General features: G+C 40.7%; 2 protein-coding genes, 1 long non-coding RNA gene and 2 pseudogenes across 3 annotated transcripts; 2 read left to right on the plus strand and 3 right to left on the minus strand.

The window, feature by feature from the left end:
* The first annotated feature begins 98 nt into the window (after positions 1 to 98).
* On the plus strand, positions 99 to 4,837 carry cdk5rap1 (CDK5 regulatory subunit associated protein 1). The gene is made up of 13 exons (XM_023996135.2): positions 99 to 739; positions 834 to 937; positions 1,039 to 1,073; positions 1,182 to 1,282; positions 1,404 to 1,614; positions 1,807 to 1,927; positions 2,044 to 2,274; positions 2,772 to 2,869; positions 2,989 to 3,044; positions 3,239 to 3,369; positions 3,598 to 3,747; positions 4,154 to 4,306; positions 4,561 to 4,837. Exons 1-13 carry the CDS (start codon positions 451 to 453, stop codon positions 4,690 to 4,692), a joined length of 1,812 nt encoding a protein of 603 aa, XP_023851903.1. The 5' UTR covers positions 99 to 450; the 3' UTR covers positions 4,693 to 4,837.
* Positions 4,813 to 12,497, minus strand: LOC111969834 (bactericidal permeability-increasing protein). Its single transcript, XM_023996136.1, has 16 exons — positions 12,429 to 12,497; positions 9,417 to 9,534; positions 9,208 to 9,322; positions 8,957 to 9,088; positions 8,482 to 8,637; positions 8,269 to 8,332; positions 8,049 to 8,109; positions 7,736 to 7,827; positions 7,458 to 7,634; positions 7,309 to 7,368; positions 6,967 to 7,134; positions 6,796 to 6,863; positions 6,662 to 6,704; positions 6,512 to 6,575; positions 5,171 to 5,247; positions 4,813 to 5,055 (listed from the first exon to the last, which is right to left on the minus strand). Exons 2-16 carry the CDS (start codon positions 9,517 to 9,519, stop codon positions 5,017 to 5,019), a joined length of 1,419 nt encoding a protein of 472 aa, XP_023851904.1. The 5' UTR covers positions 9,520 to 9,534; positions 12,429 to 12,497; the 3' UTR covers positions 4,813 to 5,016.
* A 2,509-nt stretch (positions 12,498 to 15,006) lies between these two features.
* On the minus strand, positions 15,007 to 16,495 carry LOC139028336 (transcription factor HES-5-like; annotated as a pseudogene).
* A 2,924-nt stretch (positions 16,496 to 19,419) lies between these two features.
* On the minus strand, positions 19,420 to 20,603 carry LOC111970603 (transcription factor HES-5-like; annotated as a pseudogene).
* A 1,978-nt stretch (positions 20,604 to 22,581) lies between these two features.
* LOC139028337 (uncharacterized) lies at positions 22,582 to 24,076 on the plus strand. The gene is made up of 2 exons (XR_011480521.1): positions 22,582 to 23,013; positions 23,125 to 24,076. It is a non-coding gene; the product is annotated as an uncharacterized lncRNA (long non-coding RNA).
* Positions 24,077 to 24,817: the final 741 nt, after the last annotated feature.

Genomic DNA, 24,817 nt, shown 5'->3' on the forward strand with positions numbered 1-24,817 from the left:
CTGGAATATAATGTATATTTATGGAACCGTTTTTCTGAAGTTCTGTACAGAATACTTCAAGGTGCACAACGATGGCACTGTCACAGTGGAACCTTTTGTAAAATAGTTGGTTCAAGACGGACCGCAATATTGTACGTCCTTGAGGACGCGATTGATAGACGGCAGTTGTTTACACATGAGACGTGAAGATCACGCTAGCAAATTTATTTGTGTACCGAATGACAATTTGAGGATTAAAACGACTTCAATAGGGCAAATTTAGTATTCAACCGACAATGATGACACACGAATGCTGCAGCACCTGCTGAGTACAAATTCGGAGGGCTCTTTTTCAGATGTCAAGCCACTAACGTTAGCTGGCTAACTTTAGCTATTTTGAACATTGTTTTCACATTTTCACCCATTGCAAAAATGTTGCGGTAATTGACGTTATAGACGTATTTGACAAATATGAGAAACACCAACCGTTTAAGACCTATTTTTCTTACTTTTGAACAATGGTTACCTAGATGGAGCTTGCAACACAGATTGTGTTGTTCAAAGCCAGTCAGCGTTCATTCTAACGAGGAGAGCAGGGCAGATAAATTCAAGACTCAAATAGCCACAGGTCCAAGATTTCATGACTTTGTCAAGGGAGCTTCTATCAACAAACAGCAACCTGTTATCACTGATGATTTGATAGACACTGACAAGCATGCATATCTTCCTGAGGACTCAGAAATTGGGAACTCTAGGACAGGTTTGTGCACAGCACTTTCACATCACGGATAACAAAAAAATCGTCTTCCGTTAATGACCGTTTAAATAATGCATGTTGATTTTTTTTTTTACAGTGTGTTTTGAAACCTATGGCTGTCAGATGAACGTCAACGACACAGAAATTGCCTGGTCAATATTGCAGAAGAAGGGATATCAACGCACAAGTGATGTCGCTGAGGTACACATGACTTTCACTTTTTAGGAGGATTAAAATGTGCATTACCAAATATTTCTATTGACAGAAACCTGTGGTTTAAATATACATTTTATCTCTTTCAGGCTGATGTTGTCCTCCTTGTTACATGCTCCATAAGGTAAAGTTCGAAGTCTTTTTGGGACAGAGGGAGGCATTTTTACTTAAGTTTTGTTCACTGAACTTTCAACATACTCAAGCAAGGTTTTCCCTGCTCTGCTTCGCACAGAGAAAAAGCAGAACAAACAATCTGGAACAGACTACGGCAACTCACAGCCATGAAGAAAAGACGCTTAAAGACCCGCGTACCCATGAAAATTGGAGTCTTAGGTGAATGAGTTACAGTCTGACTTGTGACTATGATACATTTGATGTCTCTGTCTGAACCGACACTCTAGGATCAACACAGCATTCATGCTGGCTCTGATCCCCTGTATGTTTGTGGCCCCAGGTTGCATGGCCGAGAGGCTGAAGTCTGAGCTGCTGGAGAGGGAGAAGCTGTTGGATGTTCTGGCTGGTCCAGATGCATACCGGGACCTTCCTCGCCTCCTGTCTGTGGCCCATGGTGGTCAGCAGGCTAGCAACGTGCTGCTGTCTCTAGAGGAGACATATGCTGATGTCATGCCAGTTCACCACTCCCCCCAGGGTTACAGCGCTTTTGTGTGAGTGTCTCTCTGACTGTCTGTCACATCTTGTACAGCTAGGCAAGTGTTTATTCGTCAGGTTGAATGTACTCTGGTGCATTTGACCATTTACGATCAGAAGAGTTACACAGGACCCAAGAATTACATATAGAATTGAATACAGGACATTGGCCTTGATCCTGCATCCTCATGTCCCTCTCTGCTTTGTAGGTCCATCATGCGAGGGTGTGATAACATGTGCAGCTACTGCATTGTCCCGTTCACTCGAGGTCGAGAGAGGAGTCGACCAGTGTCCTCTATCCTTGAGGAAGTCCATATCCTGTCGGAGCAGGTCAGTGTTTTAAATGTCTCTCAGGTGTGCAGTTACTTCTCTTGTTTGTGTCTTAATGGACTGTATGCATTGGACTTAATGGACTGTAACATTGCTGTGTTTTTGTTCTGTACCAGGGCGTGAAGGAGGTGACCCTGTTGGGTCAGAATGTGAACAGCTACAGGGACACATCAGAGGAACAGTTCTGTAGTTCAGAGCCAGGCCAGCTGAGCCGGGGCTTTAGGACGGTGTACCGAGCCCGGCCCGGGGGCCTGCGCTTTGCTGACCTGCTGGACAGAGTGTCCCTCATAGACCCGGGCATGAGAATCAGGTTCACCTCCCCTCATCCCAAGGACTTCCCTGATGAGGTACAAATGGAGTCCAAAGGCAAACTGATGTTAATAGTATTGGGATTATATTGTTATTCTAATAGTCTGTAAGATTGTAAAGAATGCACTTTGTTCTTATTATGTTCCCTGCTACACACACACTAATCTCAAGCAAAAATGTAAGGTAAACATTTGACCATTGAGGGATATACTTAAGCAATAAAGCACGAGGGGGTGTGGTATATGGCCAATATACCACAGCTAAGGGCGGATCTTACGCAACGGGGAGTGCCTGCATACAGCCCTTAGCCGTGGTATATTGGCCGTATACCACAAACCCCAGAGGTGCCTTATTGCTATTATGAACTGGTTAACAATGTAATTGGAGCAAAAAAAATACATGTTTTGTCATACCCGTGGTATATGGTCTGTCAGCCAATCAGCATTCATGGCTCGAACCACCCAGTTTATAAAGTAGATTGTTCTCAGCATTGAAAAGTTGACGTTGACATTGTGATCCTGCTGTTTGTGTGTAGGTGTTGCAGCTGATAAAAGAGAGGGCGAACATCTGTAAGCAGATCCACCTCCCGGCTCAGAGTGGCAGCAGCACAGTCCTACAGGCCATGCGGAGGGGGTAATACAGCTCTTCTGTTTCAGCTTTTACTCTGCTCTCAAATAGAAATGTAACGACATCCATGGAAACAGATTCAAATATGTTCGTCGTCTTAATTGTGTCCATTTTGGAAATTTCAGCTATAGTAGGGAGGCTTACCTGGAGCTTGTGGATAACATCAAGAGAATAATCCCAGGTAGACCACCTCAACTTGTTTATACGTTTCTTTCTGATGAATAGTTGCTGTGAATTCAGGTAACCGTTCCAGACTGGTTCGGCTATGCACATTGGCTGCATGCCAACGGCATCTTGAGTAATATGCTTTTCAAAGCACCGACTGTCTTATTGCCATTGGGTCAGTGACGGTTCAGTCCTGTGTGTCTGTCTCAGGGGTGAGCCTGAGCAGTGACTTCATCTCTGGGTTCTGTGGGGAGACAGAAGAGGACCACCTGCAGACCCTGTCTCTGATCAGGGAGGTGCGCTACAACGTGGGCTTCCTCTTTGCCTACAGTATGCGGAAGGTCCGTTCAACTCAATTAACGTACTGGAAATGATTCCACATGTTCTGTCAATACCATTGGTGTAGAGCATGGGTTCGCAACCATAGTTTTCCCCCCGGAGGTCTATAGAGTTTGTGTTACGAAGTCCAGGCCCCTCTAAATTAGACAATATTTTCAAGAGTAAATTAAATGTCATTTATTGTGTTAATGCCGTATATCCTGTGTACACTGCTGTGTCCTCTCTCCCAGAAAACCCATGCGTTCCATCGTCTTCAGGACGACGTGCCAGCGGAGGTGAAGCAGCGGCGGCTCAAGGAGCTCATCGGCATGTTCAGGGAGGAGGCCACCAAGGTCAACTCCGCCCTCATCGGCTGTACACAGCTCGTCCTAGTGGAGGGAGTGAGTACCATTTTTTTCTGCTCTTGAAATAAAACGCTCTCCTCATATCTTGGGCCCAATGCTTGGCCTTTCCACCTGACCTGATGGGGAGAAACTGCTATCCCTACTTATTATATGGTTACTATTAGCATAATGTACATCTTTAAATAGAAATGAATTGAGCCATGAGGCCCTGCTCCCCACACCTCAGACTTACCCTGCATGGTGAGACTAGCAATTTAGACCGGACCGATTCATATTTACCCGTGGCATGCAAACGTAGTATTAAAGCAGGTCGAGCCAACGAGGATTCAAAATTCGCCCGGGCGACTCATGTAAAACCCACTTTAATTCACATATAGGCAATGGTACTTAATTGTCCCACATCGTTCCAATATCAATTGACCTTGTTTTCACGTCCCCCCAGGAGAGTAAGAGATCAGCTCAGGATCTGTGTGGGAGGAACGATGGGAACGTGAAGGTGATTTTCCCTCGGCAGGAAGTGGCTGGTCAGTCCACTGACACAGGCACTGACACACACACTTCCCCCATCAACCCGGGAGACTATGTCCTGGTCAAGGTACACTTTCATTCTGCCGTAGCTGTTTCATACGACATTTTCTATCACACTTAGTCACAACAAGACTTCTCTCTTTCAATTATTCTGTATGTATGAAAAGCTTTGCTTTGATGGATGTTTATTTAAATGCTTAGGTCCTTATAAGGACTTAAGTAGTTATTTTCAAGAAATAAGCCATTTTAAAGGTAATCGGGCACCATGCTTAGAACTGCGCTATTCCTGCCCTGTGACTGACTGGCCTGTCTCCCATACAGATAGAATCAGCCAATTCCCAGAGCCTGAGAGGACACGCCCTCAGCCACACCTCTCTGAGTGACTCAGCCACACGTTTACCTGACCACCGCCATGACGGACAACTGGCTTCAGTCGCTAGACACGGTGTCTAGTACTCTGTACCCTGAAAGTGAGTGTGGAGTGGACGTCTTCTGTGGCACCACGACGCAGATGTAACATCGTCAAAGATACAATCCAGAGACAACTGACTGAAGAAGACTTGTCAAATGAAATAAAATAAAAAACCTTTTATTGTGATTTGTTTGATTATACAAATATATTAATTATAAATTGGACGAAAGTGGAATACTGAAACGATTGAAAGATATTTAAGAATGTGGTGTTATGTTTAATAGATTTAGATTTTTAAACGTTAATTGCATGTCTCGTTGGTTTGATTTGATTGTTGATTTGCAGTGAGATTTACATGGCACTTATCATGTGAACTGAACGTCTGTCCCAATCAGCATGTAGTCCTGAAGAGAGAAAAGCAACAGTAGCTTGTCAAATATAGGACACACACTGTTTATAGTATAGGAGATATTGTAAATGATAGATGTTGGTAGCACTGAGCTCTTAGATATAATGTACCTTCAGGACCTGCAGCTGAGTGTTGACAAGGTTCATCTTTCCAATAGACGGAAGGGGAAAACCCTTCTCTAGGCGAGCTATAGGATAAAAACACAGTGGTTAATCATTGCAGAAACAATGTGTCCTTCCACCAATACACTTTTGATTTCAACAAAAAAAATGTTTTCCAATTTTTTTTAAATGAAGTAACAGGATTGATGACTTCATTTTAAATCATTCATAAATCCCCTAGTGACAGGAGGATTAGAAGCTTGTTGTGTGCGACAGGGAGAGTAATTGAATGCAAGTTTCACAAAAAAAATGAAATTGTTAACATTTCTCGCCTGTCTATGCGTAACAGGGTTGACGTGTTATGCTCGACCCACTCAGTTGTCCACCACAAAACACCAGAAAATGGCTGAAAAGAGTAGAACCAGCTCACCTGCTTTTACACTCTGATTTGACTATTAGATGTTCAATGTTTCTTTTAACATTTTTAAAAATGATTATTTTCATCATATTGAAACAAGAGTTCAGTTGACCTTAAAATGAGGGACAGATGTAAATTAATCACTAATCACATTAAATAAATAATATTCAGAAATGACTTAGTCAAAGTGATAAGAGAATTTTGTTCTCCAGGTTCATAACCCAATTTAAATATATTTCTCAGTCTGCAAACCAGAATTTGTAAGATCCTGGTCGAATGAAACAGGAGGCCCAGCTAAATAGTCAAAAAGGTTTATTCACGGAACGTTCTAAAGTCTGGAATACAAAACAATTCATTTTATACTGACTTCTCACGCCCACACATTCACACAACCATACCCACACACACATGCATACAAACAGACGCACACACACACACGTCCTGCTACCCAGCCGCCAGAGATTAGTGACCTTGTCCCTGTTCTTTTCCCAAATCTCTAGTCAGGTCGGCACCAAGCTCAGACAGTCTGTGTTTATAATACCATAAAGACATATTGTCTTTACCCTAATCCTGACTAGGACTACACATTTATTCATTAGGATGTTATACATTCTAATCACTTCCATACAATTATATGTTTCAGGGCGGAATATTCTAATCATTCAATTAACCGATAATTCTCACCTAACACAAAGCAACAAAATATCTAGGGTTTTACAATGATGGTTAATTAAACTTGGAGAAATTGGGGAATTAAATGGGTTAAAATCTTCCTAGAAGTGACAGATTTATTGTATTCTCCATGTGGTTGATATTAATGGGCACTTTATTTAATATAACAGGCTTTTAAAATTCAATATTGGTGCACAATTTCCACCTAAAATATCAAAAGAGAGGATAAATATAAATAATCAAGGAAGGAAAGCACTCACCATTGACCTTTGGTATCACAGCCACTTTCAGAACCATCAGGAAGATGTTGTCAAGAGATCGAACCTGTTTCAGTGTTTAGATTCAGTGTGTTTAAGTGTTTAAAAAGCTATTAATATTCATGTTACAAGCTCTGAATATGTCATTCTTACCTGAAACTGTCCCACATAACTCGTTTCCAGAGTCATCTCAATTCTGTGAAAAGCAGACTGCATTCAGTTTCTTTTGTCAGTTCCAGAAAAATTATTTCTTCCCCTTTTGCAACCGTGTAGACAATCATACTCACTTGTTCAGAGTGACAGCCCCGGCCAATTTCACCCCGGTCACGTACAGTCGAGCACTGACACTACCCTCCTGTAGTGAGAACAGAGAGCTTGTAGAGTTATGTATCACTCTGACAGTCTGACCTACTGCATTCTACCTCCTGATTGAGTGACTGACATAGTGACTGACTGACCATGTTGAGGACGAAGAGGGGAGAGAGGGTGGTATTGGGCTGGATGGCGTAGGCTGTCACGCTGCCACTGGCCTGGACAGTCACGTTGTTGGGCTCAAAGAAGATGGTGGGCTCTTTCACCGTCTTCACCAGCAGCTTCATCATCATGCCAGGGAAACGCTTGGATATCTGAGCACAGAAGAACATCTTCACTCTTCTGACCTGAGAAGAACACTCATGGTATCCTTACTTAGATGTTTGAACAAAGGCCTGTTTCCGTTTCTAGAGGGACAGTAATGTCATTCTGTACTATTCTGAATATTGTGAGGTAAAATGAAGACAATGGTGGGTTGTGTTTATCACCTCTGGAATGAAGGCCCCAAACGTTCTGGTATTCAGCCGAATGGGAGAGCTTGGAGGGATCTGTCAGGAGAAAATAGAGAGGAGGACTCTGTATCACTCTGTGGACGAGTCTGGAACAAACACGTTTGCAGTTGTGAAGGGATCCTCACCATATCATCGGTGATATAGAGGCTAAGTGCTCCAGCATTGTTGTACACAAAGCCTGCAGAGTTGGTGGTGAATGCTGAGATTCCGATGTAGAGCATGTTGTTGACCTGAGGAGGCAGGGAGAAGGGCGTGGGGGAGAACGGAGGCTCCTGGTGCTTCCCAATGTTGTAGAACTCACCCTGCAGAGAGAGAGAGAGATAGAGAGGTTTGACCTTTATGCCTCTTGCTTGTTTACACCTTTCAACGGATACATTTGTAGTTGGAAATCTGGAGTTCTCACCTTCAAGCTGAAATCAATGGAGGCATTTGAAATGGTGGGTGATGTCACCATGGAATATTCAACTTCAGCATACTTGTCCACTTTGGCTAGAACTTCAAAATGGCAGAATAATATATATATATTTTAATCAATTTAGTAGCCTATGAATTACACAATAATGAACTAATCGATTCATTATCATACATTCTTATGTACAAGTTGTGTTTCGAACTGCTTTGCTTTATCTTGGCCAGGTCGCAGTTGCAAATGAGAACTTGTTCTCAACTAGCCTACCTGGTTAAATAAAGGTGAAATAAAAAAATAAAAAAAATACCATTGAGAGTTTTGAGGTGTGGGTTCATGTCAGTAATAGTATCAGCCACTAGGGGACAGATCTGTAACAATGAAACAGCGATTATTATTGACAAGAGAACAGAAGAAGAATAACCAGTTGTGATTGTTGAAGTGAGTTGAGTCAAAGAGGAAGTGAGATCAGTCAGAGAGGAAGAGAGTTATTGGTTGAGTTTGCGGTCTGGCATTACACTGTCTCTCACCTGTTTCTGCAGAGAACTGCGCAGGGCCTTGTCAATGTAGGCACTGAAAAGGTTGTACAGCCAGCTGGGAAACAAGAACCAAAGCACAATAAATCCACATTGCAATAATTTTATGACACTGCGGTTTGATTAGGCTTCCTTAGTCAGTAACATGCATTCTCACAAAGTTTTTAGTGGACTGTAGTTTTTTGTGCAGCTTTATAGTCTAGTTACCTTGCTCCACCATGGAACTTGATGCTGGCACTGCCCACGTTAGCCACACAGTTGACACTGCTGACCGTTGGCCTGCCAGTCTCATCACTCTTGATTGTAATACTGTCAGTGACGGTGAGTCCATTCACCTCCAGGTCGAAGGAGCCACTGTCTTTTCTAGATTGTTACCGAGAAAATAAGGATTGTGGATCGAGTCCTTTGTTTTATAGACAGACCCAAGAGAAAATTGTGCAGTGTTGTTCAAACCTTGTCCTGGGGATGTACTGGGTGTGTAGCAGTGGAGGCTGCTGAGGGGAGTACGGCTCATAATAATGGCTGGAATGGAGTCAACGGAGTGGTATCGACCATACAGAAACCACGGACTCTGTTCCAGCCATTATTATGAGCCGTCCTCCCCTCAGCAGCCTCCACTGGTGTGCAGTCTTTAGTTCCAGCTTGCTTGGAACAATCCAGCTGGTCCCGAGAATGCACTTACATGAAACTGAGGTATCGGATCTTCCAGTTCCCATGCAGGCTGATGAAGGCATTAGTAATGCTTAGGCTGATTCCAGTATCTGGCACCAGTGCCAGAGCAGAGTTCGGCAGTCCCAGATTCACTATCGTTATTCTGGAGGATAAAATTGAGTATTGTGAACACTGTAACATTTGTAAGCACAGTTGACTATATCAACAACAATTTACATGAGATATGCAGATCAATGCAATATATTGGATTTACTCCCTTACCCTGTCAAACTGTACTTGACCTTGCCAATGGGAGAAACTCGCTCTGTCCCAGAGAGGTCTGGGACCTTCATGGTCTTGAGTTTCTGCTGCAGAGATGCCATCCCAATCTGTTTGCCTGTGAACAAGACAGGATAGCAGGGGATTGGGACAGAATGATCACAACACACAAACACACACATTTAGCTCTATTGCCCTTGCCTTACACCTACCATATTCAATGCCCTTCTCTGTGAGTTTGACCTTGACTCCAGGGTTGGTGGCCAGAGCTAAGGGGACGAGAGCCAACAGAGCCAGCCAACAGCATGGAGACATCTTGACTGCAGTCACCTGTATGGGGGACAAACCAACAATAATATATATATTCTACAATGCAGGTGAATTGTTTGTCATAATAGAAATGGCAACATTCTTCAGACATTTGGGCTTCCCCTTTCAAGGGAGGGATGTGCGGGGGGGGGGGGGGGGGGCTTTGGTTTGAGCTGACATGGAATAGTTTTAATATGGTCATATCATGGATAATTTAGCTATCCAGTCAATCCGGAACATCAAGAATTTGAAAGTTTCTTCAAGTGCAGTCACAAAAACCCTCAAGCGCTATGATGAAACTGGCTCTCAGAAAGAAGACCCAGAGTTACCTCTGCTGCAGAGGATAAGTTCATTAGAGTTACCAGCCTCAAAGTTCAAACAAATGCTTCACAGTGTTCAAGTAACCGACACATCTCAACATCAACCTTCATGGTCGAATTGCTGCAAAGAAACCCATACTAAAGGACACCAATAAGAAGAAAGAGACTTGCTTGGGCCAACAAACACGAGCAATGGACATTAGACTGGTTGAAATCAATCCTTTGGTCTGATGAGTCCAAATTTGAGATTTTTGGTTCTAACCGCCGTCTTTGTGAGATGCAGAGTTGGTGAACGGATGATCTCTGCATGTGTAGTTCCACTGTGAAGCATGGAAGAGGAGGAGGTGTGATGGTGCGGGGATGCTTTGCTGGTGACAATGTCAGTGATTTATTTAGAATTCAAGGCCTAGCATGTCTACCGCAGCGATACGCATCCCATCTGGTTTGCGCTTATTTGTTTTTCAACAGGACAATGACCCAACAATCTCCAGGATGTGTAGGGTTATTCTACCAAGAAGGAGAGTGATGGAGTGCTGCATCAGATGACCTGGCCTCCACAATCACCCGACCTCAACCCAATTGAGATGGTTAGGGATGAGTTGGACCGCAGAGTGAAGGAAAAGCAGCCAAAAGTGCTCAGCACATGTGGGAACTCCTTCAAGACTGTTGGAAAAGCATTCCAGGTGAAGCTGGTTGAGAGAATGCCAAGAGTGTGCAAAACTGTCATCAAGGCAAAGGGTGGCTACTTTGAAGAATCTAAAATCTAAAATATATTTTGATTTGTTTTACACTTTTTTGGTTACTACATGATTCCAGTGGGAGCTGTTGTCGGGAGCTTCATGAAATGGGTTTCCATGGCCGAGCAGCCGCACACACGGGAAAACGCTCAGTTCTGCCTCTGTATGGACAAATACTTCTTGTTTTGTTGCACGCAGCTTCCCTGACACCATCAACACTTGGGGAAACAAAGTCCCATGTTTCATATCCTTTTAAAGAGGAGTTGCACAATCTTGGGCTTGCCAGTCAGAAGGGCAAAAAAGGAAACTGAACTGGTATCATTATCTGATCATCATCATTTTAACAGACCAACAGATGCTCATGCTTAGTACCCCAGTGATCATCACTTTGGAAATGATAACCTCTTTCTGTTGACTGGCAACTGATTCTGAATGACAGACAATCAGATCATGTAATCAGCCACGACCCAAATGGTACAATCCAGACTTGATTCACTTTAGGGCTCTGAAAGAGCTGAGTGTTTCTGTCAGAGCTGCAGATAAAGACACATGACCCGTGAGGAGTTAGCGTGAGCTGGGCCTATATTGAATTATGCTTTGCCTGAAATTAACAGAGGCAAGGAAAAGAAAGTAGACAGATTTGGCTTGCTAAATCACAGACATGTGACTAGTGCGTTTGAAGGAACTCGGTGTAGAGTGTTGGCTGTTTGTTGAAGGCCCTCCCCACTGGAATTAGTTTTAGGTGGCTTTTCAAATTGAGAATGTTGAAGAAATTCTCAAACCACATATAGACAGTTCCTCAACTACCCAGAGAAAAAGAGAGCACTTTTGGAAAAGCTACTTGGAAAATATAGTTTACCAAGCTACCAAGTACTTTATGCTGGAAGAAGTTAAAGGAAAATGTTTTCAAGCTGTAACTTTCAAAATACCGAAATTATCCCCGTATGATGCATTTTGCATCATATGATGCTGCGTTTTGCAGAATGTATCATATGGGGAGGATTTATGTTTTCTTTAAGTTATCTAACTTGAAAACTTAATTGCTGCCAAGCAAAATAGTTTGGGACTATGTCAACAATGGACAAATTAAACAAATATCAACCGATCGTTTTAGGGTGGAATTTTCCTTTAAGCTATGCTAAAGCTACCCATAAGAAAAATATTGTTTGCTTAACTGAAGTTACTTTGAAAAAGTGGTTCACTACATCCAAACTACTTTGTGGAGAATTTTCATATCGAAATCGTAACTATTATACAAATCAAAATGCAAAAACATATGTGAATGTGTAATTTAGCCTATTAAACACAATAACAATGTTTCAAGTGACAATTAAGCAGGTCTGATGCCAAAAAAGAAAGGACATTATTGCCTACTTCACATGTATTTAATTTTTGCAAAAACATATTGTGTAGTTTCAGTAGTTAGCAACAGTACAGCGCTACATGGCAAAAAAAGTTATTCATTACTGATGAAAACACTACCTAGATTTGAAGCTACTGCAAAATGTAGTTTAATTACTTGTAGTTCACTACTCTACTCAACTACTCAACACTGCTTTTGACAGACTGTATAATTTACCACACTGTATGCCACCCACCATCTAGCTTGCTTACTTAGTGGTGATTGAGGAGTGACCGCTTTCATAAAATAACACCACGGCACTCTACAATATATTTACCATAAATACCTGCAAAACACACCAACATGGGTTCTCTCATACCCTGACACTTCTTTAAACGCGAGATCACTTTTAAACTGAGAGAAACAGTCTATATGGTATACAGTACCGTTCATAACATATATGAGTTACATTGTATTAGATAAAGCATAATTAGTCATGCACAACTCTGTAGTTACCTTTTGCACTAGTAAGAAAGTGGTGTAGAACTTCTGTTGTTGTTGCACCCTGGCTGATGGCAGGGCAAAGTGAAAGGGGAAGAGAGGCACATGGCCTTTAATTCACTTCTCTGAACCAGGAAGAGTTGCTTGAGAAATGGAATTACTGAGACTACCCAATCTGTGGATAATGGAGAGGATGGAGCGAATTTTGTGCAAAGGAGGACAATCTAGGGAATGTTAGCTGTTCCCTTAGTTATGTTAACAGACTAATTCATACCATTCAGAGAGGGATTTGTTCAGGATATACAGTAAAGAGTAAACAATGGAAGGTTTATGAGTACCAATGGAACTTGGTAACATGGTTTGATGCAAAGCCAACTAATAATTGCAGTAGTAATGTCTTGTAGTGTATCATTCCGTCATTGACTCTTATCAAGAACAAGAATTACTGTGGTCTGGCTTTTTGAAGGAAGACTGGTATTTCTGCAATACCCCAAGATTTTGATTGTGATAATGAATAACCATCCAAGCAACAAACTGGCTTGTGGAAATTAGATATTTTAGGATGTAAAAATTGCTTATTTTGGTCACAGTAGATGGCAGTCTAACACTATCTGCCCATCATTTCTGAGCCAACCTCCGCATCAAGTCCATCTCTGGTGTCCGGAGTACAATTTGTAAAGGAATTAAACCATTAAGTGTAGGTGCTCTTAATAACACATGATTGCTTTAGCCTAATAGATAATAGAATACATTATTTGTAAATATTGATATTGATTTTCTTGTTACTTCACTAATCAGCCCACCAGGTACATCATCACATTTGATCAGGAATCAAGGTAAGACACAGATGCTGACACGTTGAATTGACAATGGTTTAATATTCCAACAGGGACAGGCAATAGACAGGTCAAGGCAGGCAGGGGTCAGTAAACCAGAGGTGGGGCAACGGTACCGGACGGCAGGCAGGGTCAGGGAAGGCAGAGGTCAACAATCCAGAGGTGGGGAAAAGGTACAGGTCGGCAGGCAGGCTCAGGGGCAGGCAGGCGGGCTCAGAGTCAGGACAGGCAAGGGTCAAAACCAGGAGAGCGAGAAAAAGAGAGACTGGTTGACTTGACAAACAAGACGAACTGGCAACAGACAAACAGAGAACACAGGTATAAGTACACAGGGGATAATGGGGAAGATGGGCGACACCTGGAGGTGGGTGGAGACAATCACAAGGACTGGTGAAACAGATCAGGGTGTGACACATTTAAGGAATGGTGATCTTGGTGACAATGGTAACAATATGTACGGTATGAGATTATTTCAGATTATCAGGCTTTAATTCAATGTAAATATCATACTAAGCAAACATCAAGATGACTGGAATGATGACTGAAAATACATGTAAAATAGGGATATCAGCAACAAACTAAAAAACAGTCATGCCTCCATAATTATGAATAATTATCGCTCTATAATTCATTTCACATGTGAAATAAAACAAATGAATGTAAAATCATTATGTATGGATAGAAATGTCTCTGAACTTGTGTCTTACTTGCAGTGGGGTAAAGAACTTAAATCAAAAATACTTAAGTACTACTTAAGTAGTTTTTTAGGGTATCTGTACTTTACTTTTCTATTCATATTTTTGACACATTTTACATTTACTCCACTACATTCCTAAAGACAATATGTACTTTTTACTCCCGTACATTTTCTCTGGCACCCAAAAGTACTCGTAACATTTCGAATGCTCAGGCAGGACATCAATATCGTCCAATTGTCACTACTTCCACCGAAGTCGGTTCCTCTCCTTGTTCGGGCGGTGCTCGGCGGTCGACGTCGACGGTCTTCTAGCCATCGCCGATCCACTTTTCATTTTCCATTGTTTTTGTTTTTGTTTCCCACACACCTGGTTTTCATTTCACAATTACTGGTCCTGTATTTAACCCTCTGTTTCCCCCATGTCTTTGTGTGTGATTGTTTATTGTTCAGGTCGGTACGTTTCCGGCAGGTTTTGTCCGGGTGCTGTTTTCATCCGTGTTTTGTGGCAACCGTTATTGTTCGCACATTGGTACTGTTACTTGTGTTATTTTCTTGAGTAAAGCGCATTGTTCACTCACCTTTGCTCTCCTGCTCCTGACTGCATGCACCAGCTACACCCACCGCCTGACACCAATTCACGCACTTATCAATATAACACATTGTCATCCCTACAGCCTCTGATCTGGCGGACTCATTAAACACAAATACTGTGTTTGTAAATTAGTGGTGGAGTGTGCCTTGTCTGTCCATAATTTAAAAAACAAGAACATCGTTACTTCTGGTTTGCTTAATATAAGGAATTTGATGTATAGAATTTACTTATGACAAGTACGACAATTTCGTACTTTTCCCACCACTGCTTACTTGATAGATTTTGAATGAAGCACCCAGATGTATGTACAGTAGATTCAGTGTTGTATTCTAATGCTTTCTAGATCAGTGTGTACAGTTTTGGGTCAAGGTAGGCTTTCTTGCTTTTACATGTGGAATATCATAAATCAGAAATGTAACTATGTTGGAAACTTCTCAGAAGAGGAGAATGAAGTAACAGACAAGAATATTTCATTTCAGGAAATATTGTGTATTTATTCAGACTGACTCACTGAGTCACATCATTGAATACTTTAATTTAAGGTAAATATTTCAACAGAAATAAAGTGATTAAACATCACAAGAACCTGGAGAGGTCTCCAAGACATGATACTCTAGTATAAGATACACAATGACTGTCTTTATAAAATGCAATATAACTGTTTTTAAAAAACAAGGGTTTTTCAATGCAATATACAAACTATTAATTTAATGTGAGCAACATTTTCTGAAAAACAGGTCAAATACTGCTAATCACAGAGTGATGATAACAGGTATAATACCCAGTTTGGGTAAATAATCCTCATGGAGGAACATTGATGCTGTAGCTCAAGTTGATCAATATCAAATATAGAACTGATACATGCTTCACAGAAGATGCTCAATACAATGTCAATATGACTATATCACTACACAAATGTAGAGGCAATAGGTTTATGCCTTATACATTTTGACCTTCAAACAGATCAGTCATAGATAATCACAAACAGATTGATTATATCATATCTATTGTGGGTTAAAAGTTCTCATGGAGGAGCATTAAAGTTATTGTTGATCATGAATATAAAAACACGATCAAAATAATCAACACGTTTCACAAAACATTAACGATATTTCAATTATCGATTTGATCATTTTCTCAGAAAACGTTAACTTGTTCAGTACAACTTTAATTAAACGTCTCACAGCAAGACTTTTAAAAACTCCTGCATAAGCAGAAGATGAAGAATATATTTATTATACTCATTACTGTCCATGAAATGAATCTTAGACCAACATGGTCCATCCATTGTGTTTGTCTGAGTGGAGCTCCAGTCTGTAGGTCTCTACCAGGGCCTCTAGAGAGCGATGTTGACTGGACTCTTGTCTTGGCTGATGCTGTGCAAGGCTGGGGAGCTCAGCTGAGGATGGTCAATCTCCCTCTTGTTCTTATCAGAGGATGGCTTCAGGCTCTGGAAGTGGCTCAGCAGGCTTCTCTGGGACTGTGACTTCTGCTCACCTTTAGACAGGAAGTGAACAATCTCATGGACACACCTGGAGAATCCCTGATTGACAGGTGCTGAGCAGGAGGAGGAGCTCACTGGCTGGTTCTGTTGCTGTCATCTTAGGAAGCAAACTGTCATCTCTAGGATGTTGGCTTTTTCCAGCTTGGAGTCGGGCTGCTGGTTGAGGATCTCTGGAACCAGGAGAGACTTGAGCTGCTCAATGCTGTTGTTGATACATCTCGCATAACTTCTCCACCACTGGGCTTCATAGCTGCAAGAAGAGACAAGAAGAGCATTATAACCTTATTCTGGTGTGACATTATTGAAACAGATTAACAATCAATCAATACAATTGAATAAATGTCATTGAATTTGAATCTTCAATTTACCTTGTTTGTCAGAGTCAGGTGCTCCTTAGAGTAGATCATAGTTGAAGTGATTGTAGGTGCCATGACTGGATCTCTGTGCTGTAGAATTCTCGTGTAGAGAGAATCTGATCTCTACTGGCTTCATCTCTCCTATATATAGTCACAAATCTGCATATGAATGTGTGGGTCTTGGGCTTGGGAGTTTCTCACAGTCTGTACCAATGGGAGAGCTTGGGAGGACAATGAAAGTGTGGAGCTGCCACATGCCCAGCGTTCTTATTGCTGGGACAATGGTCACGTCTCAGGGAACAGGTGAGGGGTGGGGGGTGATGGAGAGTGACTGACGGTGCGCTGTGTGAATCTGGGAAAGTGGTGACCCCAGACTGCTGCCTGATGTTGGCATCAATGACACTAACAGAGCGCACGTTCATCATCACAACTTACACGTGTGAGACTGACACAGCTTCTCTAATTAAAAGTACAGTGTTGTTAATCTCCACCTATAAGGACATTGTTGAATGTAGTGTTCTGGATCCACGCTTCATCACTGACTAGAAACATTTATTCTCTCCATGGATATGACCTCTGATATTAATGAATGACTCTACAATATGGTTTTACTTTGCACATACCGGTAGTTACATTTAACAATATTGATATATGTGACAATGTTTCACAATTTTAATTCCTGTTTAAATTCATACATATCTATATTTTCATTCAGTCAGAATGTTTAGGAATATATAAGATTAGTCAACATTAACAGGTGAGTGGATAGATACCAGGATAATGTATACCTTGATTTTCAGTATTTTAGGGTCATCAGTATCAATAGCAAGGTTCTCTGAACTCCGTATTAGTAGTTATAAGGTCAAGCATTCTGGAGTTCAAACGTAGCAAGTGTCCTCTGTCTTGAGGCTACTGGTCAGTGTGAGTAGAGAGCTGATCTGAGTTTCCCACACTGAGTCCTGTGTGCTGTGATCAATGCATTACAAAAGCTGCTCAGTGGACCATTAGTGACGGCTATTTGCTCTTGTGTGTACTAAAGACTGAGGCTGACATCACAGACCTTCTGATTTTGGAGGGAAAGATCAGCACTGGCAAGATTATACTAGCAAGATACAGCTTTATAAATACATATTCATCCTTTAATGGTATAAAACACATGATTTTGAGTACTCTGTTGAAAATTATGTCTGTGATTTGTTTCATATAAATCGACAAAGGGTTAACTTTTGTGTGCATAATTAGAATTGAGACTGTTCATTGTTATCATACAAACACTGAACTACATAAATTTACTGAATAAAACCAAGTCCATCATCATGATAGAAAAAGCCTATCATAACTTTGGTTAAATAAATTAGAATTTGCTTTATTTAATAATTATTGTATTTCCCCCCACCATTCTATCCACTGAACAATAGAAGTGTGCCTATTCACCATAGAGACTCACAGGTGCTGTGGGACTGATGAGACACTAAACTGTGACTCTGCTCTCCAGAGCTTTCCCACACTTTTCCCATTGAGAGAGCTTCCACTAACAATACAACTGTGCCTTGTTAAATGGTAATTCATCTCTACACAAGCAGTTCTATCAAGCCCTGGGGTGAAGCTCAAAACAGAGATATTTCTAGCAACAGATAAAGACTCACTGTTACAGAGAGTCAATTCAAGCTGTAAATGTATGTTTTATACAAATAAATATAATGTTTTCAACCATGCCCACAAAAAACCAGAATAAAAACATAACTAATTGCATTAATCTTGAAGAAGGGGCTGTACTGCCAAAGTGCTTTTCAAAATGCAAAAAAAAAATTCTTGAACATTTTTTAGACACATTTTTTAGCAGATTTCTAAATTCAAGACCCAAATAGTAAACATTAAATGTTGTGGATTATCAGAAATATATCCATTGATTCCCCAAGAGACCCAGACCCCACTCTAGCCTCTGACAGTCCAGGGTAGAGGTCCCAGTCTATTGTCCCGTGAGTGAGTTCTCCTCGCGTTTCCCACATTCTCTCCATTCACTGCTTTCAATGGAGGACAATAGAAGTGTGTCTTATTACACACATATTAGCTATTGAGTTTGAGGCGCACAGCTGCTCTTAATGTTTAAAGCACTAAGATGACAGTGCTAGTTTTTGCCCAACACCTGGAATCAGTGATATATTATGACTAAACTAAAATAATTAAATATATCCTGAAACACTAAAATACATTAATTTGAAACAGGTGCATCAATAAAAAATATATAAGTCATGTCTCCTAAGGAAGTCAGAATGATGATCACTTACATCTCTATAGTTCATTACACCTTACTACAACAAATATGATATGACTGTTATGTTTTATATAAAACAATTACTGTAAAGTAATCATGTATGACTAAATGTCTCTTAACATTGATATTACTCTGTAGATTTTGAATGAAGCACCCAGAGGTACAAATAATGTATTGATTCAATTGAGTGTTGCATTCCAATGCAGTTAATATCATTCTGTATAGTCTTGGGTGATTACTTTTATTGTTTTTGAATCAGCCACTTAATCTATGTGGAATTTCATAAATCAGTAATTTAACCATTTAATGAGTTGGAGGAGGATTATCTTTGTCAAGAAAAGAATAAAGCAACAGACAAAAATATTTCATATTTCATATTTCGTATTTATTCAGAATGACTGACATGAGTCACATCATCAATAGCTTAATTTAAGGGAAAATTTCAAGAGAAATAACGTGATTAAACATCACAACAAAAACTTGACCGAATCTCCAAGACATGATACTCTATCAGAGTATAGGATACACAGTTACTGTCTTTATGAAAGACAACAGAATTGTTCAAAATTAACAAGGGTTTTTCAATTAGACATTTGTTCTCCATTTGCACTAAATACATTATTCAAATAATGTGAGCGACAGTTTCACAAATAAAGATAATCTTAAAACAGGTCAAATACTCTAATCACAGAGTGATGATAACAGGTATAATACCCAGTTTGGGTAATAATCCTCCGGAAAACATTGATGCTGTAGCTCAAGTTGATCAACATGAAATATATAACTGATACATGCTTCACAGAAGATGCTCAATACAATGTCAATATGACTATATCACTACACAAATGTAGAGGTAAAAAAATTACTCTAATTTTTAGACCATAAAAACAGATTTTCAAACACAATCACAAACAGATTGATGATATAGCATCCATTTGGGTTAAAATTCTCATAGAGAACCATTCAAGTTATTGTTGATCATGAATAAAAACACATTATCAACATAAGCAACATGTTTCACAAAACATAAAGTTATGATGATTTCAATTAACACTACAAAAATGTAGTTTTCAAAATCAGATTGTTTTCTTGGAAAAACGTTTTAACTTCAGTACAACTGAAATTAAATGCTTCAATCACAGCAAGACTTTTAAAAACTCCTGCATAAGCAGAAAACAAAGAAGATATTAACTTATACTCATTACATGTCCATGAAATGAATCTTAGACCAACATGGTCCATCCATTGTGTTTGTCTGAGTGGAGCTCCAGTCTGTAGGTCTCTACCAGGGCCTCCAGAGGGCGATGTTGACTGGACTCTTCTCTTTGCTGATGCTGTGCTGGGCTGGGGAGCTCAGTTGAGGATGGTCAATCTCACTCCTGTTCTTATCAGAGGATGGCTGCAGGCTCTGGAAGTGGCTCAGCAGTCTTCTCTGGGACTATGTCTTCACCTCATCCTTAGACAGGAAGAGAACAATCTCTTGGACACACCTGGAGTAACCTTGATTGACAGGTGCTGAGCATGAGCTCACTGGCTGGTTCTGTTGCTGTCATTGCAGGAAGCAAGCGGTCATCTCCAGGATATCGGCTTTGTCCAGCTTGGAGTCGGGCTGCTGGTTGAGGATCTCTGGAACCAGGAGAGATTTGAGCTGCTCAATGCTGTTGTTGATACGATCTCTGCATAACTTCTCCACCACTGGCTTTCTTAGCTGCAAGAACAGAAGAGGAATCATTAATACGATTATTCTGGTGTGTGACATTATTGAATCAAATAAACAATCAACCAATACAACTGAATCAATGTCATTGAATTTGAATCTTCAATTTACCTTGTTTGTCAGAGTCAGGTGCTCCTTAGAGTAGATCATAGTTGAAGTGATTGTAGGTACCATGACTGGATCTCTGTGCTGTAGAGGTCTGTGTAGAGAGAATCTGATCCCTACTCTCCTATATATAGTCCCAAATCTGCATATGAATGTGTGGGTCTTGGGCTTGTTGGAGTTTCTCACAGTGTGTAGCCAATGGGAGAGCTTGGGAGGACAATGAGGAGTGTGGAGCTGCCACATGCTCAGCGTTCTTATTGCTGGGGGAAAATGGTCACGTCTCAGGGGAACAGGTGGAGGGGTGGAGGGTGATGGAGAGTCACTCACAGAGCACTGTGTGAATCTGGGAAAGTGGTGACCCCTAGATCTGCTGCCTGATGTTGGGATCAATGACACTAACAGAGCACACTCCTCATTATTACAATTTACACGTGTGAGACTGACAAGTTTCTAAAATGTATAGGATTACAGCACATTATGTAAAATGCTTGTTGGCTACTAAAATTGTATTTAATTTTTATTAAAGTTTTTACTGACAGTCTTTGAGAAATAGTATCAATCAGATTGGAGTCATTTCACACTGATCTGTCTCTAGCAGATTACCTCCGAGGTAATGTGACTCCATCTAAGTGCAACAACTCTGAGGTGATGATGATCTTCTGTCTGTCTACAGGCTCAGGTTTCATAGAAGCCCCAGGCAGAAAACTTCCCTCCTCTGAGCTCGACAGCACAGCTGGCTCCCTGCACAATGCTGAGCGTGCCCCAGTCACACGCCCTCCTCTTCCTGGAGCTGGGAGCCAAAGGGACACACGGCTTCCCACACTTCTGCATGCCGTCTGCTGAGCCCTGACACACAATAGAAGTGTGTCTGCTCTCACAAAGTCCCACTGGCTGTGCCCATGCACAGCAAGCAAGGGAGGGGATTGGTTTATAAGGCAGTCTAGTACCTACAGGCAGTGCTGTAAATACTTAAGTAGTACTTTAAAGTATTTTTACTTAAGTAGTTTTTGGGTGTTATCTGTACTTATATACTATTTATATTTTTGACAACTTTTACTTTTACTTCACTACATTTCTAAAGAAAATAATGTACTTTTTACTCCATACATTTTCCCTGACACCAAAACTACTCGTTACATTTTGAATGCTTAACAGGACAGGAAAATTGTCAATTTCACGCACTTATCAGGAGAACATCCCTGGTCATCCCTACTGCCTCTGATCTGGCGGTCATCCCTACTGCCTCTGATCTGGCGGTCATCCCTACTGCCTCTGATCTGGCGGTCATCCCTACTGCCTCTGATCTGGAGGACTCACTAAACACAAATGCCTCCTTTGTAAATTATATCTGAGTTTTGGAGTGTGCCCCTGACTTTCTGTACATTTTAAAAACAAGAAAATCGCGCCGTCTGGTTTGCCTAATATAAGGATTTTGAAATTATTTATACTTTTTCTTTTACTTTTGATATGTAAGTATATATTTTTTAATTACATTTACTTTTGATACTTAAATGTATTTTAAATCAAATACTTTTAGACTTTTACTCAAGTAGTATTTTACTGGATGACTTTCACTTGAGTCATTTTCTATTAATGTATTTGTACTTTTACTCAAGTATGACAATTGGGTACTTTCTCCACCACTGCCTACAGCCAAACTATCTGGATCCCATATAACTCCATTTGGAAACACTTTAAGGAATTGCACAATATTTTGACAAGATCTTTAATAAAGAAACTCTTAAAATTATATATGTGTGTACTATGTACTATGAAGAGAAAGTTTACAAATTGACCCCATATTATGGATACCAGGAAAGTTGATTATGTATCTCAACCGTCAGCGACCAAAGATTTCCCAATTAATATCAGCAAATAAGATTGCCTAGGTTATCTATTTGATTCTTGACATGACCAACTTACTGTAAAAAGGCCATATCGGAGATATAGTACACACATATATCATTGTAATCTACTGCAATGATAGTTGGCTAGGAGCAGAAAGACTTGTGATCCTAGCATACGTGTCATATTTGCATTTTGTTGATTTGTATCAAAACTTGACATGGGAACATGATTTGTCTGTGTACTCATGGGCATAGACAGGTTCCCAGGGACTACTGTGGCCGACCTCTTTGGCATATGGCATAATAAAAAAACATCCCACCTGTCCTGTGAGGAATCAGCTATTATTCCCACTGACCATTGTCCCACCATCGGAGCACTCTGATTGGCTGCAGAGCGTGAGACAGCGCAGAAGGAGGCACATAAATACAACGTGGAGATGCAGAGCTCCCTAATGAAGACTCTCTAAGCATCAGCTGACCCAAGACCAGCCGCAACAGAGCAGAACAGAGGCGCTACCAGAACACAAACTCTAGACCACCGTCAAGACCTACCAAGAACCACATCTCCACTTTATTGACGAGCTGCAAACTCAAGGCCAACATCTGAAAATGCCTGCCTACTTGGACATCGCTCTTCAGAACAGCATGAACGTGAAAGATCAGCACATTAGGTAAACTCATGATGAATTACATTGAAATACTTCAGGTTGTAAGAGTTTTGAACTAATATAAACTCTGTGAGCGAGAAGAGGTGTTCATGATTGTCTTGTGTTGTTTTTCAGGTGTAAACTCTCTCTGCTGGAGAGGAAGTGCAGCGGCGGTGTGGAGAAACTGAAGATAGTTATTGGAGAACACCTCCAGAACGGGATCCCTACATCTCCCATTTCTCCTATTCTTGAGAAAACGGTGTCCTTTTTCACTCCGAAGAAGGCCTTGCTGTCACCCACGGGCTATTCCAAATATTCCAGGGACATACTGCGTCTCTTTCCCTCTCCAGAGGAGGACATTGTACCACTCTGCTTTGAACAATGAGTTGAGAGATGCATGGACGTGGAGGTTCCAGTTCAGAGGTCAAGGACCCTGCTGACATTTACTGTGGCGTTGGCTTAATGTATTCCCTTGAGGCGCTGCTATAGATGTAGACTGCAACTGATTGGCCGACACTGGATCGCAACTGACAGAGAGACATAGTTAAATGAATAATAAGTCCAAAATAGGTTTTGTCTAAAATTACAGTGATTTTGTGAAGCTTAGTTTGTGTATATTTCAATTCTGTCGAAATGATTTGGAAATGCATTTGCATGCATTGTTATTAGCAGTCGTACTGCTCTATCCTTTCTATGAGAAAGTCAACCTTGGATGTGTTTGGTGATCTCTGCTACCTGGAAGAGAGCAGAGCTGGTTACTCTGATTGTAAACACTTGTCCTCAGAGTTCGAGTTAGCGAGTGCTGGGCACTCTTGTTACAATGTAGAAGTATGGAAAATGTGACCATTGGTTCATCCCACTTTTTTAGGGTATGTGAGTCAATGTCGAATTTGAACCCTGCTAGCCTTTACACTAAGAGGAAATGTTATGATTGTTATCTTAAAACGTACTGTTTATTTTGTTTTCAACTACTAATGAATGGCTTCACACATATATAAATGTGCCTAATACACAAATGTGCCTAAAGTGTTTTTAAATGTGCCTAAAGTGTTTAATTCAAAGACTAAATAAATATTTTCAGCATATATTTCACGTGTCTTTTCGTGTTGTATTCAAAGCACATCTTTCCATTGGCAAACCCCAGAGGGATGACGGCATTAGGTACATACTGTATGTTATATCTCATGTAGGAATGATTTCTTCTCTCCGTTTTATGCTCCTGACATGAAATACCAGAAAAACGGGAAAATATATTATACTAAAGGGCCATTCATACCTCTACAGTAGCTTGTGAACTTGGACAGTCAACAAGCCAACATTTGGTACATTTTATAGCACAAGAAAGCATCAAATGGAAAGTAAGAAACCAGGAAGTGAATACGTGTACAGTCCAGGCCCGGTGTGTTAAAGAAAACTGACATAACATAAGTGAATAACTTACTTAGATAGTGCAAGAATAAACACACAATGCGGTACTTAGAACGTTGTACACCTTGAACAGCTCAGAAAACCACAGAAATCCTTGAACAGCTCAGAAAACCACAGAAAACCTTTTACTGTATTGTTAGCGGAATGTGTTCAAGCACCAATGACGTTACAGGGCTAAAACTATTATATCCATTATATCCTGACTTACTGCAATACAACTATTCTTTTAAGATGTGTATCAGATTAAACAGATGTTGTCGTGGCTAAAGTCAAGTCAGTAACATGCTCAACTTCTGATAAATCACAACATTGCACTAATTGGTTTGCTGATTCAAAAAGGCATCAGTAATTAGGTGATAATTGATCATGGCTGTCGCATGGCTGTTGTTTCACTCTTGTG

Source organism: Salvelinus sp. IW2-2015, linkage group LG11 (genome assembly GCF_002910315.2).
Source record: "Salvelinus sp. IW2-2015 linkage group LG11, ASM291031v2, whole genome shotgun sequence".
NCBI classification, from domain to species: domain Eukaryota; kingdom Metazoa; phylum Chordata; class Actinopteri; order Salmoniformes; family Salmonidae; genus Salvelinus; species Salvelinus sp. IW2-2015.